Below are 15976 nucleotides of genomic sequence, written 5' to 3'. Positions count from 1 at the left end.
ATTAAAATGTAAAGCCATAGATGACAAATGAGTCACCAGCATGTAAACAGTTTTTTGTTCCCTGGAAGTGGAGGTTGATTTATCAAATGGCGTTACCGCAGCATAGCTTGTGCTGAGCTCGCGCTCCTCTCATTAACCACTTGAGGACCCACCCTTTACCCCCCCTTAAGGACCAGCGCTGTTTTAGCTGATCTGTGCTGGGTGGGCTCTGCAGCCCCCAGCACAGATCAGCGTGCAGGCAGAGAGATCAGATTGCCCCCCTTTTTTCCCCCCTATGGGGATGATGTGCTGGGGGGGTCTGATCTCTCCTGCCTGCTGTGGGTGGCGGGGGGGGGGCACCTCAAAGCCCCCCTCCGTGGCGAAATTCCCCCCCTCCCTCTCCTACCTGCTGCCCCCGGGAGATCTGGGCTGCACAGGACGCTATCCGTCCTGTGCAGCCTGTGACAGGACGTCACATGGCGGCGATCCCCGGCCACTGATTGGCCGGGGATCGCCGATCTGCCTTACGGCGCTGCTGCGCAGCAGCGCCGTACAAATGTAAACAAAGCGGATTATTTCCGCTTGTGTTTACATCTAGCCTGCGAGCCGCCATCGGCGGCCCGCAGGCTATTCACGGAGCCCCCCGCCGTGATTTGACAAGAAGCAGCCGCTCGCGCGAGCGGCTGCTTCTTGATTAATTAAGCTGCAGCTGGCGACGCAGTACTGCGTCGCTGGTCCTGCAGCTGCCACTTTGCCGACGCACGTTATGAGTGTGCGGTCGGCAAGTGGTTAAGCAGCGCAGCTTGATGAATCAAGCCCTAAGTCCTCTACAGAACTACTTTATATCTTGCTAACCCTGAATATGATTTATTATTATTTTTTATTGCATTTATAAAGCGCCAACATATTACGCAGTGCTGCATAATAGATAAATAGGTTAACATACAAGGTAGGACATACAAGGAGCTCACAAAAAACAAGATCACACCAATGATTTGATAACAGTAGTTCAGTGTCTTTGGTCGAAATAGAGATTAGTCCACAAGAGGGGTGACGGACAGTAAGATTGCATAATCAAGCTGGAAACACTAGGAAGGAGGGCACTGCCAGAGGTTTATAGGGTGGGGTAGAGACAATAGTTGCATCTGCTCAGAGGGTGCCCAGCAGAATTTATTATGGTGCTAATGTAGGGGGGGGGTATGCGAGCATGGAAAGGTAAGTCTTGAGGCTCATTTGAAGGTATTAAAGGTGGGGGGCGAGTGATGGCTGGTGGGAGCGAGTTCCAGAGAGTGGGGGCAGCCCTAGTGAAGTCCTGCAATTGTGCATGGGAGTGAGATATGCGTTGTGCAACCAGGTGCAGGTCGTTTGAGGATCAGATTGGGTGGGCGGATACGTGCTTGTGGACAAGATCAAAGATGTAGGTCAGGCAGGTCCTATGCACCAATTTGTAGGCCAAGCACAGAATTTTAAAATTGATCTTGAAGCGGATGGGGAGCCAGTGGAGGGTTTTACAGAGGGGAGTTGTAGAGGTGCTGCGATGAGAAAAGTTTGTCTGGCTGCCGCATCCATTACCGATTTGAAGGGGAGCAATTAGGTTAGAGGTGTGGCCAGACAAAAGTGAATTGCAATAGTCTAGGTGGGCATGGATGATCATGTTGTCGATAGTAATATGCATATCTGGGAGGGGTGCAGCTGTGCGGGTCAGGAATATCAAGGCTCAGTCTTGTCCAAATTGAGCTTCAGGAACCTGGCGGCCATCCAGGAGGAAATGGATGTGAGGCAGGTGGTAACCTTGTCCATGGTGGAGGAGGAGAGATCTGGGGTGTGGAGATAAATCTAGGTGTCGTCGACATACAGGTGGTAGTTGAAGGCCATGGAGGAGATGATTTTCTCAATCGAGGCAGTGTAAAGTAAAAAACAGTAAAGATTCCAGGATGGAACCTTGGGGAACACCAACTGAGAGAGGCATGGGAGTGGATGAGGAGCCCAGTGAAGGAGTGATTGGAGAGGGTGGAGGAGATCCAGGCTAAGGCTTGGTCCTGAATGTCCATTGACTGCAGGGAGTGGATGAGGAGGAAGTGGTCGACTGTGTCAAATGCTGAGGAGAGGTCCAGGATGGAGTATTTACCTTCGGATTTGGCAAGGGCACGGTCCTTGACCACTTTGGTGAGGGATGTTTCTGTAGAATACGCTAAACGAAAACCAGATTGCAGGGGATCGAGAAGGGAGTTGGAACTGAGAAAGTGGGTCAAGCGTTGGTTACCAGGAGTTCAAGAATTTTCGAGGCAAAGGGGAGGAGGGAGTTTGGGCGATAGTTGGTTGGCCGTGTGGGGTCGAGTGAAGGTTTCTTCAGCAGGGGAAGCACAGTGTTTTAATACAACGGGAAAGGTGCCAGTGGAGAAGGAGAGGTTGAATAGGTAGGTGAGGACATTGGGCCAGATTAGCAAAATGTAAGCAGAGGGAATCGAATGGGACCGAATCTAGGGGGCAGGAAGTGACAGCAGTGAAGGATGTAAGGGGGTAAAGAAGCAGGGTAGGGTGGGGAGGAGGCGGGGGCGATGCAGAGAGATATCCCTACGGATAGTGGTGATTTTGTTGATAAAGTAGTTTCATAGGTCAGTAGCTGAGAGGGTGGAGTTTGGGGGGTGGGGGAATGTGTGGGGTTGAGTTAGGGCTTTGAAGGTGGGAAAAAGACATGGGTTGGAGGCTTGGGTAAAGATCAGACCAGGGAAGTATTTCTGCTATTAGCTAGGGCAGTATGGTACGTCTGCAACTTGGTCTTGTAACCCAGGAAGTCGTGGTTGTGAAGGGATTTCCTCAATTTGCGTTCTGCAGCTCATGTCTCTTTCTGTAGTTTTAGTGAGGGCAGTGTGCCAAGGTTGGGGGTTGGGGCGAAGGTTTGTACGAAAGTTCATGGGAGCAGCATGATCTAAGGCTGCCGAGAGGTTGCAATTGTATTGAGCTGCCGCTTGGTTGGGGCAGGTTAGGCTGGGGAGGGAGGAGTGGGAGGGGTCTGGCTAGTACATTGGGGTTGAGGTTGCACAGATCTCTCTGCCAACATCCATTTCGGTGAGGGGGGCAGGGGTGCAGGAAAGTGTGAGGGTGAAGGTGAGGAGCAGATGGTCAGAGATGGGGAATGGTGCAATGTCCAGGTTCGTAAGGGTGATGGCCCTTTTCCACTAGCAATTGCTGAATCGCAATCGCTAGCGTTTAGTGCGAAGTACAACATTTCCCGGCGATTTCCTGGCGATTGCAATCGCGCTTTGCTATGCAATGCACTGCATAGCAAAATCGTGGCAAAAATCGCTCCACGGCAAAGATTGCGCTTGAGTAAAAAACAAATAGCAGTAGTGGAAATTACCTACTGCGATTCCTATGTTAAAAAAAACTGTAGCAGTTTTAAAATCCCTAGCATTTTGCAATTCAGCATTCCAATCGCTGCTAGTGGAAATGGGCACTTAGGGTATTGCCAGCGCTGTGGGTGGGGATGTTAGTGTGGTGAGAGAGGCCGGGGGAGTTGGTGAGGAAGAATAGCCGAGTGGCGGCAGAGGTGGTGGGCTGATCTAGGGGAATGTTAAAGTCTTAGAGGATGATGGGGCGGAGGTCAGAGGACAGTATGTGTGGGAGCCAGGAGGCAAGGTTGTCTAAGAAGTGTGATGTTGTACTTGACGGGGGACAGTACAAGACTGCGATAATGGCTGGGAGGGAATGGTAGAGGATGGGCCTCAGATGAGGTAAAGTGAAGAGAAAGGGGAGGGGTAACAACATGGAAAGTGCAGGATGGGGAGAGGAGCAGGCCCACCCCTCCAACAGGCCTGTTATCTGAACTGGGGGTATGGCTGAGGTGTAGATCCCCGTAGGAGAGGGCTGCAGCCGCAGGCAGGTCGGAGGGGGTGAGCCAGGTCTCAGTAAGGGCAAGGAAGGTGAGTGTTTTGGAAAGGAAGAGGTCATGGATGGTTGGAAGCTTATTACGGATAGATCTGGAATTCCAGAGACTGCAGGATAGATAGATGGAAGGAGTGTCTGAGAATGGGGCAGATGGGAATGATGTTGGGGCGAGGATGTTTATAGGGTTGGGGTGGGTGCTGCAGTGGGGAGTGGGGCTAGGTGGGTGATTTTGGTTGTGGGGTAAGGAGAGAGGTATGGTGATGCTGGGAGACCAGAGTGGGGATGGGGTTAAGACTGGTGGGGGTAAGTGGACAGAGGACTAGGGGCAGGAGCAGATTGAACCAGAACGTGATCATGATTGCGCCACTCCCCCCGCTGTCGCACACATTCCTCTCATCATCGCAGGAACATATACGCAGGAACTACCGCAACATAGACATTCAATCGGTCTCTGATGCCCTGGCACCTCTCCTCACACAACCGTTCTCTGAACCTGACTCAGCAGCTGCACACTACCACAGCTCAATCAAGCAAGTCATGGATGGATGCAATCACACCTCTTACCAATGTCTGCCCACACTGTGTCAGTCGCCAACCCTGGCTAACCAAAGCTACTAAACAGTTAAAGGGGTGCTCTAGGGTAGCTGAACGGCGTTGGAGAAAAACCAATAGTAATGAGGATATCATTTCATACAAAACAGCCTTGAACAAGTTTAGAATCGCTCTCTCTTCTACTTTTCCTCCCTCATATCCTCCCACTCGCACAATCCAAAGCGCCTGTTCAGCACTTTCAACTCCCTTCTCCATCCACCCCCTCCTCCTTCATGCTTTATCAGCTGAAGATTTTGCAACATGCTTTACAGATAAAATTGCCAAAATCCGTAGTGTTTTTTCCATGCAGACATCAAACTCTATCTCCACTCCTCTTGTTGACTGCTTACTTTCCTGTTTCTTTCCACTCTCCGAACATTCTCTCTCCTCTCTTATCACTAAATCCCATCTAACCACCTGCTCTTTGGATCCTATCCCATCCGATCTCTTTCCACAGCTATCCTCATCCCTGCCCTAACATCGCTGTTTAACCTATCCCTCTCCACTGGAATTTTTCCATCCTCACTAAAGAAGGCTGTTGTAACACCACTACTTGAAAAACCATCTCTAGACCCCACCGAAACTTGCCAACTACCGCCAAGTGTCACGTCTCCCTTTTGCATCTAAATTACTTGAACACCGCATTCATGCTGAACTAAGTCAGTATTTATCTGCAAATTCCGTGCTTGATCAGTTTCAGTCTGGCTTCTGGGCAAACCACTCCACAGAAACAACCCTCACCAAAGTAGCCAATGATCTCCTCACAGCTAAATCCAAAGGCTATTATTCCATACTAATTCTAGATCTGTCATCAGCATTTGACACTGTCGACCACACTTTACTCCTACATATCCTTTTTTATCTATAAGAATAAAGGACCTCGCTCTCTCCTGGATATCTTCCTTCCTCTGTGGAAGGTCTTTCACTGTTTCTGCCTCCTCTTCACATCCTCTGTCTGTCTGTAGGGGTACCTCAAGGCTCTGTCCTCGGTCCCCTCCTCTTTTCCATCTACATGCTCGGTCTTGGTAACTTAATCAACTCATTTGGTTTTCAATACCGCCTATATGCAGATGATACACAACTGTACCTCTCAGCCCCACACCTTCCTCACACGAGTTCCCGACTGTCTGTCCGCTATATCCTCTTTCGTGTCCTCTAGCTTCTTAAAACTTAATATGAACAAAACAGAACTAATAGTCTTTCCACCATCTCTGTTCACCTCTTTGCCTGATATTACAATAAATGTTAAACACACCTATAACTTCAGTTCCCAAAGCACGGTGCTTAGGGGTAATATTTGATTCTTCTCTCTTTTATTCCTCACATTAATTACCTAACCAGCTCCTGTCACCTCCAACTTTTCTCTTTCATGACACAACCAAAATGTTAGTACATGCGCTTATTATATCTCATTTGGACTATTGCAATATACTGCTTGGTGGACTTCCAACTAACCGACTATCACCGCTCCAATCTGTACTGAACTCTGCTGCTCGACTCATTCATCTCTCCTCTCGCTCTTCCTCTGCTGATCCTCTCTGTCGAGCTCTTCACTGGCTACCAATCAACCAAAGGATCCAGTTCAAACTCTTAACCCTAACCTACAAAGCTCTCCAATCTCTCTCCCCTATACATCTCCTCGCTAGTTTCCAGATATCAACCCGACCGCAATCTCAGATCTGCACACGAGCTTCTTTTATCCTCTTCTACAATTCACTCCTCACATTCGCGGGTACAAGACTTCTCACATGCCTCACCCCTCCTCTGGAATGCCCTTTCACAGCACATCCGCCACTCTGCCACCTTTGAAATCTTTAAACGCTCCCTCAAAACCCACTTCTATTTGACAAGCATATTCTCTAGCTTAGGCCATGCACCCTTCAACCTCGCATCTACATTCACTCCTCACTAAATAACCTAATCACACCATGCCTGTACATACACTGTATACTTCCCCCACCTCTTGTTTCCACCCCATTCCTTTAGATTGTAAGCTCGCAAGGGCAGGGCCCTCACCCTTTTGTGTCATGAAATGTTATTTTAATTGCTTGCACTCGTTAATACATTTTAGTCATCATGTTAAATTTGCTATTATAATCACCTGTTCTGTATTTTGTACCAGTGTTCATATTTGATGTATATCATTGTCTGTATCATTATGTATCCCTTGTTTGTTTTCTTGCATTGTACAGCGCCACAGAATATGTTGGCGCTTTATAAATAAATAATAATAATCCCTTTTGTCATCCCCTCACATAGCAACACAGCGCGTCGTCAGGTACACAGCTGACACCTGTGTGTGCAGCCAGGCCCAATGATGTCACCCAAGAGGATCAGGTCCTGATCCCCAACGGGCAACATTTATCAAAGATGTGTACGCACCTTAACATAGTTGCTTCAAAAGTATGAAGCACAAATGAGGCCTGCCAGCATGGGGCAGTTGTTCATACTTTAATCGCCCTTTTCTTATCTCTCTCACAGATGGCAGCCTACTTCACGCATTCCAACCTGCAGCCTGTCCACATGATTCTGGTGCTCAGAACAGCCGTCAACCTATTCTTCAAACTCAAGAACTTCAAAACTGCTGCTGTTTTTGCTAGGCGCCTATTGGAACTGGGCCCAAAGCCAGAAGTGGCACAACAGGTGAATGACTGCATATGAGAAGGTGGAAGCTCTTGCCCACTTTTTTTTTTTTTTTCCTTAGTCGAGATGCACTCATTTAAAAAGGGTGATGTGCAAAGATTATATTGTAATGTTGTACAAGAACAGGCTACAAGTGTGAAGAGATGAGGGTCCATACATCACCAGCAGACCAACAGTTAGAAGATAACTCATTTATTCCATCTCAAGTAGTAGTAAAACTTCAGAAAATAATATACAGCAGATGTGTTCACTAGCAACTCAAACACAAAACTTTCTCCCAGCACTGCTATCCACCCCCCTCCTCCCCCAATCAGGCCCCATTCACACTAGAAATCGTAATACGCTAGCGTTTTTTTGCGGGTGATTTTTACCGCGATTAGCGCTGTAACATCACTGTACAATCACAATCAGCATTTTTTTAAGTGCTGTATTAGGATCGCTCCAGAATTGCGGCAAAATGCTATATGCAACACGTTTCACGATTGCCGCAAAGCGGTCGGATGCAGTGACGTCACTGCCATTAAGTTTGTATTGCGCTTTTAAAAAGCACTAGCGCTTCACAATTAGCGGTAATCGCCCAAGTGAGAAAGGGCCCATTCACACTTACGCGATTAGCGGGCACTTCCCGCCAATAGCTACAGTGCTAGCGCTTTTTAAAGCTTTAGTGCTTTATCTGTTGGCAGTGTTTTCACTGCCTCAATTGGCACGACTGCCACGCGTGTCCCATTTTCTGGGCGATTCTGGAGCAATTGCAGTACAGTGCTTATAAAGTGTTGACCGCAATCGCGGAAGTGTCCAGTGATTTTTGCCACGCTAATAGCAATAAAATCACTTGCACAAAACGGAAGCGCAAATCGCTTTGCCTTTTTAGATGTGAACCGGGCCTTATGCTGGGAATACACAATGAGATTTTTCAGCAGATTTGCTGTCTGATCGATTTTCCGTTCGATTTTTCTGATCGATTTCCATTCACTTATATGAAAAATTGATCAGAAAAACTATCGAAAATAGGATCGGACCTGTCGGAAATTATCAATCGAACCATCTATCTGCCAAAAAAAATCTCATGGTGTATTCCCAGCATCACACAGAAGTTTCCAGAGAAGCCTAGATCTCCCTGGTCTTATCACACAGGCTTTTGTTTTGCAGAAGATTCCAGCAAGACATAAGGTGCGTACACACGTCTGTGTTCGAACCGGTCATTTGGACGTCAAACCGGGCGTGTGTGCAAACGGTCGTTGAGCTGATAACGCTGGTTTTCAAATCCAGTCTTATCAGCTGAACGGTCGTTTGTACACACGCCCAATTTGATTTCCAAATGACCGGTCCGAACCACTGGTCGTTTGGAAAGATCATATAGTTACATAGGTTGAAAAAAAGACATACGTCCATCGAGTTCAACCAGTACAAAGTAAAACTCCAGCCTGCTCCCTCACATATCCCTGTTGATCCAGAGGAAGGCGAAAAAACCCTTACAAGGCATGGTCCAATTGGCCCCAGAAGGGAAAAATTCCTTCCCGACTCCAGATGGCAATCAGATAAAATCCCTGGATCAACATCATTAGGCCTTACCTAGTAATTGTAGCCATGGATGTCATTCAACCCAAGGTAAGCATCTAAGCCCCCTTTAAATGCAGGTATAGAGTTTGCCATAACGACTTCCTGTGGCAATGCATTCCACATCTTAATCACGCTTACTGTAAAGAACCCTTTTCTAAATAAGTGGCTAAAACATTTTTCCTCCATGCGCAGATCATGTCCTCTAGTCCTTTGAGAAGGCCTAGGGACAAAAAGCTCATCCGCCAAGCTATTATATTGCCCTCTGATGTATTTATACATATTAATTAGATCTCCTCTAAGGCGTCTTTTCTCTAGACTAAATAAACCCAGTTTATCTAACCTTTCTTGGTAAGTGAGACCTTCCATCCCACGTATCAATTTTGTTGCTCGTCTCTGCACCTGCTCTAAAACTGCAATATCTTTTTTTGTAATGTGGTGCCCAGAACTGAATTCCATATTCCAGATGTGGCCTTACTAGAGAGTTAAACAGGGGCAATATTATAAAATCTCAAAACACTGCGCTGATATAAATTTACAGGGTGGTAAAACAATCGGTGGTGCGCTGCCATAAAATTCCTAAAAGTCCAATATTGTACAAATTAGCTGCGCTCATAAAAGTCCCAACAGATATTTCTTGTGTGCAGCTAGTATTCAGGTTTTGCTCTCCGCTTCCACTCAGGAATGGTAGCCATGCCCACTTCGGCAAGAAACCACCACCACACCCCACGCAGTGGCCACTCACCGCTATGTTATGACCCTCAGTCAAGTGGGTCTTCAGCGCCTATGGGGTCATCTGGCCGCCCCCTGCCTTTCACCGGAAACCTTCTCCCGAATTCCAAAACTGCTGTCTGTTGGTCTTTTAATCACCTCAAAAGAGACATACCAGAGCTCCCATAGCGTAAAATTGTAAAAAACTTTTAATTATAAAAAAATTGTACAATAAGGGGCAATATTATGTTCGCATCTCGAGTTTTTATTTCCCTTTTAATGCATCCCAAAATTTTGTTAGCTTTAGCTGCAGCGGCTTGGCATTGAGTACAATTATTTAACTTGTTGTCGATGAGTACTCCTAAGTCCTTCTCCAAGTTTGATGTCCCCAACTGTCTCCCATTTATTTTGTATGGTGCTAGACCATTGGTACGACCAAAATGCATGACTTTACATTTTTCAACATTGAATTTCATCTGCCATTTATGTGCCCATATAGCCATCCTATCCAGAGCCTGTTGCAATATGACACTATCTTCCTGAGAGTTGATGATTCTGCACAATTTTGTATCATCTGCGAAAATAGCAACATTGCTCACTACTGCATCCACTAGGTCATTAATAAATAAATTGAAGAGCACTGGACCCAGTACAGACCCCTGTGGGACCCCACTGCTAACAGTCTCCCATTTTGAGTATGATCCATTGACCACAACTCTTTGTTTTCTGTCCATTAGCCAGTTCCCTATCCAAGCACACAGACTCTTCCCCAGTCCTTGCATCCTCAACTTTTGCACCAGACTTTTGGGGGGAACAGTGTCGAAGGCCTTAGCAAAGTCCAAGTATATCACATCTACAGCATTCCCAATATCCATATTAACATTCACTACCTCATAAAAGCTGAGCATGTTAGTCAAACAGGACCTGTCTTTAGTAAACCCATGTTGATGCTGAGAAATAAGATTATTTTCTACTATGAAGTCATGTATAGTATCTCTTAGTAACCCCTCAAATAGTTTGCATACAACTGATGTTAAGCTTACAGGTCTATAATTTCCTGGATCTGATTTTTTGCCCTTCTTAAATAATGGGAAAACGTGGGCTGTACGCCAATCCACTGGGACTCTGCCAGTTGAAAGAGAGTCACAAAAGATAAGATAAAGGGGTTTATCTGTAACTGAACTTAATTCCCTTAGGACCCGAGGATGCATGCCATCCGGGCCAGGTGCCTTGTCTATTTTTAATTTATTTAGTCTTGCCTTTACTTCTTCCTGCGTTAAGTATTTAATATTACAGTTTGAAGATTGAGACTCTTCTACCTCTGTAATTTGCAACAGTGCTGTTTCCTTTGTGAAGACAGAAGCAAAGAAAGCATTTAATAACTCTGCCTTACCTTGGTCATCCACCATTGCGTTCCCACCCTCATCCTTTAGGAGTCCTATACAGTCAACCTTTCTTTTTTTAGAGTTGATGTACTTGTAAAACGTTTTTGGGTTAGATTTGATATCCCTAGCGATTTGATTTTCAGCTTCGATCTTTGCCAGCCTAATTTCTTTTTTACAATTTTTATTGCACTCCTTATAATTGCTGAGTGCAGCCTCGGTCCCCTCCTGTTTTAGGACCTTATACTACTACTACTTAATCCTGTGTCTCCCACTGGAGCAAAGGGCCTCAACAAATGTGTGCCACCGGTTTCTGTCCTGGGCGATTTTTTTCTATCTCAGTCCATGATGCCCCCGCCTTCTTTATTTCTTCCTCTACACTTCTTCTCCAAGTTATCTTTGGTCTTCCTCTTTTTCTGCTGCCTTGAGGATTCCATTTTAAGGCTTCTTTCTCAATTGACTTGTCCTTGCGAAGAGTATGGCCAATCCATCTCCACTTTCTGCGTTTGATCTGCAAGTCCACTTGTTGTTCTTAGGTTCTTTCCCACAACTCTTTATTTGAAATTACATTTGGCCACCAGATATTTAGTATTCTTCGAAGGCAGCGGTTTATAAAGGTTTGGAGGCTTTTTGTTATCTCTGCTGTCACCTTCCATGTCTCACATCCATACAGGAGGACTGTCTTCACATTACTTTGGAATATTCTCAGTTTGGTTTTCGTGGAAATATCATGGGATCTCCAAATTTGGTACAGTTGTACGAAGGCTGCGTTTGCCTTTTTGATTCGACTTTTGGCATCCGCACTGGCACCACCCTTCATTGTCATCAGGCTGCCCAGATACTGAAACTCAGTCACAGTATCTAAAGGTTTTCCATACACCTGGAACTTTCGTTTAGGATCAACATTGCTGTTTAATCTCATCTCTTTAGTTTTCTTGCAGTTAATCATCAGACCTACCCTCTGGCTCTCCTCTAGTAGGTGGGCTAACTTTATTTCCATATGTTGGAAACTTTGTGAGAGTAAGCAAACATCGTCTGCAAAGTCGAGATCCTCTATATGTTGTGTCAGCCCCCATTGTAGTCCAGTTCTGTTTCCAAGACATGTCTTCCTCATGACCAGATCCATTACTATCAGGAATATAGTGGGGGAGAGGGCGCACCCCTGTTTGACTCCTGTGTTGACTTCTATTGGATCGCTTAGCATGCCATTGTGAACAACTTGGCATGTATAGTCCTCATAAAATTTTTATAAGAATTATGAGGTTTCTTGGTATTCCGTATTTCTCTAAGGATTTCCACATGGACATTCTTTCCAAGGAGTCAAATGCCCTGAGAAAATCTATGAAGACCAAATACAGTGGGACTCCTAGTTCCAGACATTGCTCTATTATAATGCGCAGTGTGTTTATTTGGTCTGTGCAAGATCTGTTTTTGCGGAAACCAGCTTGTTCTCTCCTGAGTTTTTGATCCACGTGGTCTTTCACTCGATCTAGTAAAAGTTTAGGACCTTATAGGCATTCTTTTTATCTCTAACCTTTCTATTTATCCATAGAGGCCTTTTTTTATTCCTAGACATTTTGTTTCCATATGGGATATACATACTACAATATTGATTGAGAATACGTTTAAAAGCTTGCCATTTCCTTTCAGTGTCCTCCTCTTGTAGTACATTATCCCAGTTCACTAAACTTAGTGCCTGCCTAATTTGATTGAACTTTGCTTTTCTAAAATTCATAGTTTTAGTGGTCCCGCTAAAACTATGAATTTTAGAAAAGCAATATGTGTGTATGTACCTCTAGAATAGTCCTGGTCTTATCTGAGGCCATTGTCTAAATAGGTAAACAAGGCTACAATCAACTCGGCATCCTCTGCAGGTATCTGAAGCAGCTCCAATACAAGATCTCTAATGCTGGGAATACACGATACGTTTTCCGTGTTTGATTCTCTGCGGGATCTATTAGCCACGCGATTCCCCGTTCGATTCTCTTATCTTTCGCTCGTTTTTCTTATCTTTTTTCCATTCACTTCTATGAGAAATCGAGCAGAACAGAATAGAACGGAGAATCGGACATGTTGGAATTTATGGATTGCGTGGAGAATTGAATGCGGAAAACGTATCGTGTATTCCCAGTATTAATCAATAACATAATAAGCTGCAAAAACATTTAAAATACAAGACATAGCATAGTCACATTGCAGGTTTGCCACACCTAGAGAATAGATAACTGAAATATTATTTGTACTGTAATACTAATGATCAAAATTGACAGCCCCACCCACACTTGAGTAACTGGACATTGCCATTAAGCCGCAACTCATCCCTCTGCTCCCCCACCCCCCAAAGTAAGATGGAAAGAAGAAATATTAGCACCCAATGCACACTGGAGTAGAGTATGTACCTCAGATAATATAATGCTCAACAGCAAAAAGTCCCAGGAAAAGGCAATTATTTTTCAAGTGAAATATCTGCACCATGCCGGAGAATGCTATATCTGTCATACAGCTAGCACTACATTACATAATATTTCACTACTACATTAATTTCTCAGGGCAAATGCAGGTATCAGCCACAGGCGTAGGGAGGTGGGGGCAGGGGAGTACATCTGCCCCCCTTCCCCCCCCCCCCCCCCCCCCCCAGCATTTGGGGGGGCGCTTCAGCAGTGAAGGGTGCCTGGTGAGAAGCAGGGAGCTGGGGCGGGTGTTGCACGGTAGCCGCAGATCAGCTCTTTCTCAGTAATAATCAGCTGTCTGCTGCCGCACTGTTTTCCAGTCTCTCCTGTGCCTGTGTGCATAGAGAAGAGAGCGCCCCTCCTCTTCTCTCCTCTGTGACACTGAGCGAGGGGCGGGGCTGAGCCTAACAGACCGGGGAATTCAAGCCAAGCAGGAGAAGACGAGATGGCTGGCTTGTAGCTAATGAGTGGAGGAGATGCTGCTGACTGCTGTCAGAATCAATGAGGTAGAGAACTAGTGTGTGAAAAGTTTGCTGAAATATTGTTTACTTTAGCTGCCTGGTCCTGAGCTGCTGTGGGGGGAGGGACTAATTTAATGATTGCAGAGCAATGCTAATGGAGTATGTTTTCTTACAATTATTTAATAGTGTGCAAACGTGTGCTTTAGCCCTGTGTTATATTATATAGTGCTGCAGATTACTTGCTGCCCATACAATTGTATATAGGTTTACACTGCAGCTGTCTAGCTTCTATCAGTTCTCATATATTCATGCAGCTTCTTTCATCTTATCAGGCAGTTCTTCTCCTTCCTCAGTCATCTCCCTTTTTATTCCCTCACAGACTCCAAAAACTATTCACAAGTGGGTTCATCTAAAGGTGGCCATACATCAGGCGACTTTGCGGCAAATCGACCATCTGATTAGATAAGATCATTATAATATCACACTTTGCCGGGAATGAAATAGATTAGATCATTATAATCTCATTGGATGAAAATCAGTGCTGCCAAGAGAATGCTCGATTGACGATGCAACCAATTTCGGGTGTAGGGAAATTGTTTGCATGTAAACTTGCTTGATCGAGTACATGTCTGTAATGGTGTGCAATATCACGACAAACGCGACAGAACCCGCTATCCTCCCTAATGTAAAATGTTCCCCCAGTGCAGTATACTTGTCTGTCACTGGCTTTGGCTCTGTCTACATACAGGCGCCCCATCTGGTTGCCAGGCATTACGTGGGTGATGTCACACACGTGCCCAAGTATACATCAGCAATCACATGGGGCGCATGTATGTACACAAAGCCAAAACCAGCGACGGACAAGTAAAGTATACGGCACCAGGCATTTTACATTAGGGGGACAGCGTGGGGGTGGTGAGATGGTGGATGCGGTGTCACAAGGCTGATTCATGAGAGATTTATGATGAAATCTATCAAGAATTTGTCTGTGGTGTATGGGCAGCTGACAGATCTGTCTCAGATCACATGAGATTCTAGAGAGATCAGAAGATGTATGGGCACCTGAAGTTGGTTCTTTTGTTATTGCATGTTGGTCTTCTGAGCACAGTGGTTCACCCAGCTGTTTACAGGATATTGTTTCTGTCTGAGCACCAGCACTTTTTTCTCTCCCTACAGCAGCCCATTAATGTCTCACCCTAATTATTATAAAATATTTATACTATTCTGATGTCCTCTGTAGCTTGTTACAGAGTACATAGTCACTGACTGTCCTCAGAGCAGCTCACAGTCTAATCCTGCCATATGAATATTATGTATTTATATAGCACTGAAATATTCTGCAGCACATTACAGAGTACATACTCATGTCACTGACTGTCCTCAGAGGAGATCACACTCTAATCCTACCATAGTCTAATGTCCTACCATATTATTATTATGTATTTTTATAGCGCTGACCTCTTCTGCTGCACTTTACAGAGTACATAGTCATGTCACTGACTGTCCCCAGAGGGTAATGTATAAATGGACACATGTACTGTACATACACATTCATACACTATGGCAGATGCGGCACACTTCAGCATGCAATTGATCGTGAATCAGCCTGCAGTGTATGGGCAGCCAACAGATCTCTCTCTAATCAGATTTGATCCGAGAGAGATTTGTCTCTTGGTTGAATCTACCTTAACTAACCTAAAGGCTGGTACACAAAACACTATTTCCTGTCAAATCAACAGGTCAGAACAATAATTTCCATCATGTCCAATCTACACCTGATCGAGAACAGGATCGTTTTTCAGATCACTACTTCATAAAATCCTGTTCTTGATAGGGAACAAGTCGGACATACAGGAAATGATCGATTCGACCTGTCGATCTGACGGGAAATAGCATCATGTGTACCAGGCGTAATGTTTTCCCTTAATTGTATCCCTATCCCCATAATCCTATTCCTTATTCTAAACCTTTATTGTCCAAATACCTACATTGCATTGCCCAGGCATCCCCAGAGGCCACAAAAATGACCATTTGTCCCCGGGTGCTAAAAACCCTAGCTACGCCTCTGGTATCCGCTGTAGCAAACTATACCAGATAATACAATCCTTCAATGTTTCAAGCAGTGTGCTGTAATAGCTGTGGGTACTTGTGCTTAAAGGGAACCAGAGGCCCCAGGAAAAAGATTCTATACATACCTGGGGCTTCCTCCAGCCCCATACACACGGATCGCTCCCACGCCGCCGTCCTTTGCTGCCTGGATCCGCCGGTACCGGGTCCCGTCATGGCCCCCAGTCAGCCGGCAGACGCGGCCAAT

The 15976-nt window shown here is 45.4% G+C and overlaps 1 protein-coding gene across 1 annotated transcript in view; it reads left to right on the top strand.

Annotated features, from left to right (window-relative positions):
- Positions 1-15976, top strand: part of COPA (COPI coat complex subunit alpha) — a 329230-nt gene that overhangs the window by 284025 nt on the left and 29229 nt on the right. The window contains exon 31 of the mRNA XM_068253599.1: positions 6940-7101. Within this exon, the coding sequence (XP_068109700.1) occupies positions 6940-7101 (162 nt within the window). The remainder of the gene's footprint in view (positions 1-6939; positions 7102-15976) is intronic.

This window comes from Hyperolius riggenbachi, chromosome 9 (genome assembly GCF_040937935.1).
Source record: "Hyperolius riggenbachi isolate aHypRig1 chromosome 9, aHypRig1.pri, whole genome shotgun sequence".
NCBI classification, from domain to species: domain Eukaryota; kingdom Metazoa; phylum Chordata; class Amphibia; order Anura; family Hyperoliidae; genus Hyperolius; species Hyperolius riggenbachi.
This window is presented reverse-complemented; position numbering and strand designations above follow the sequence as displayed.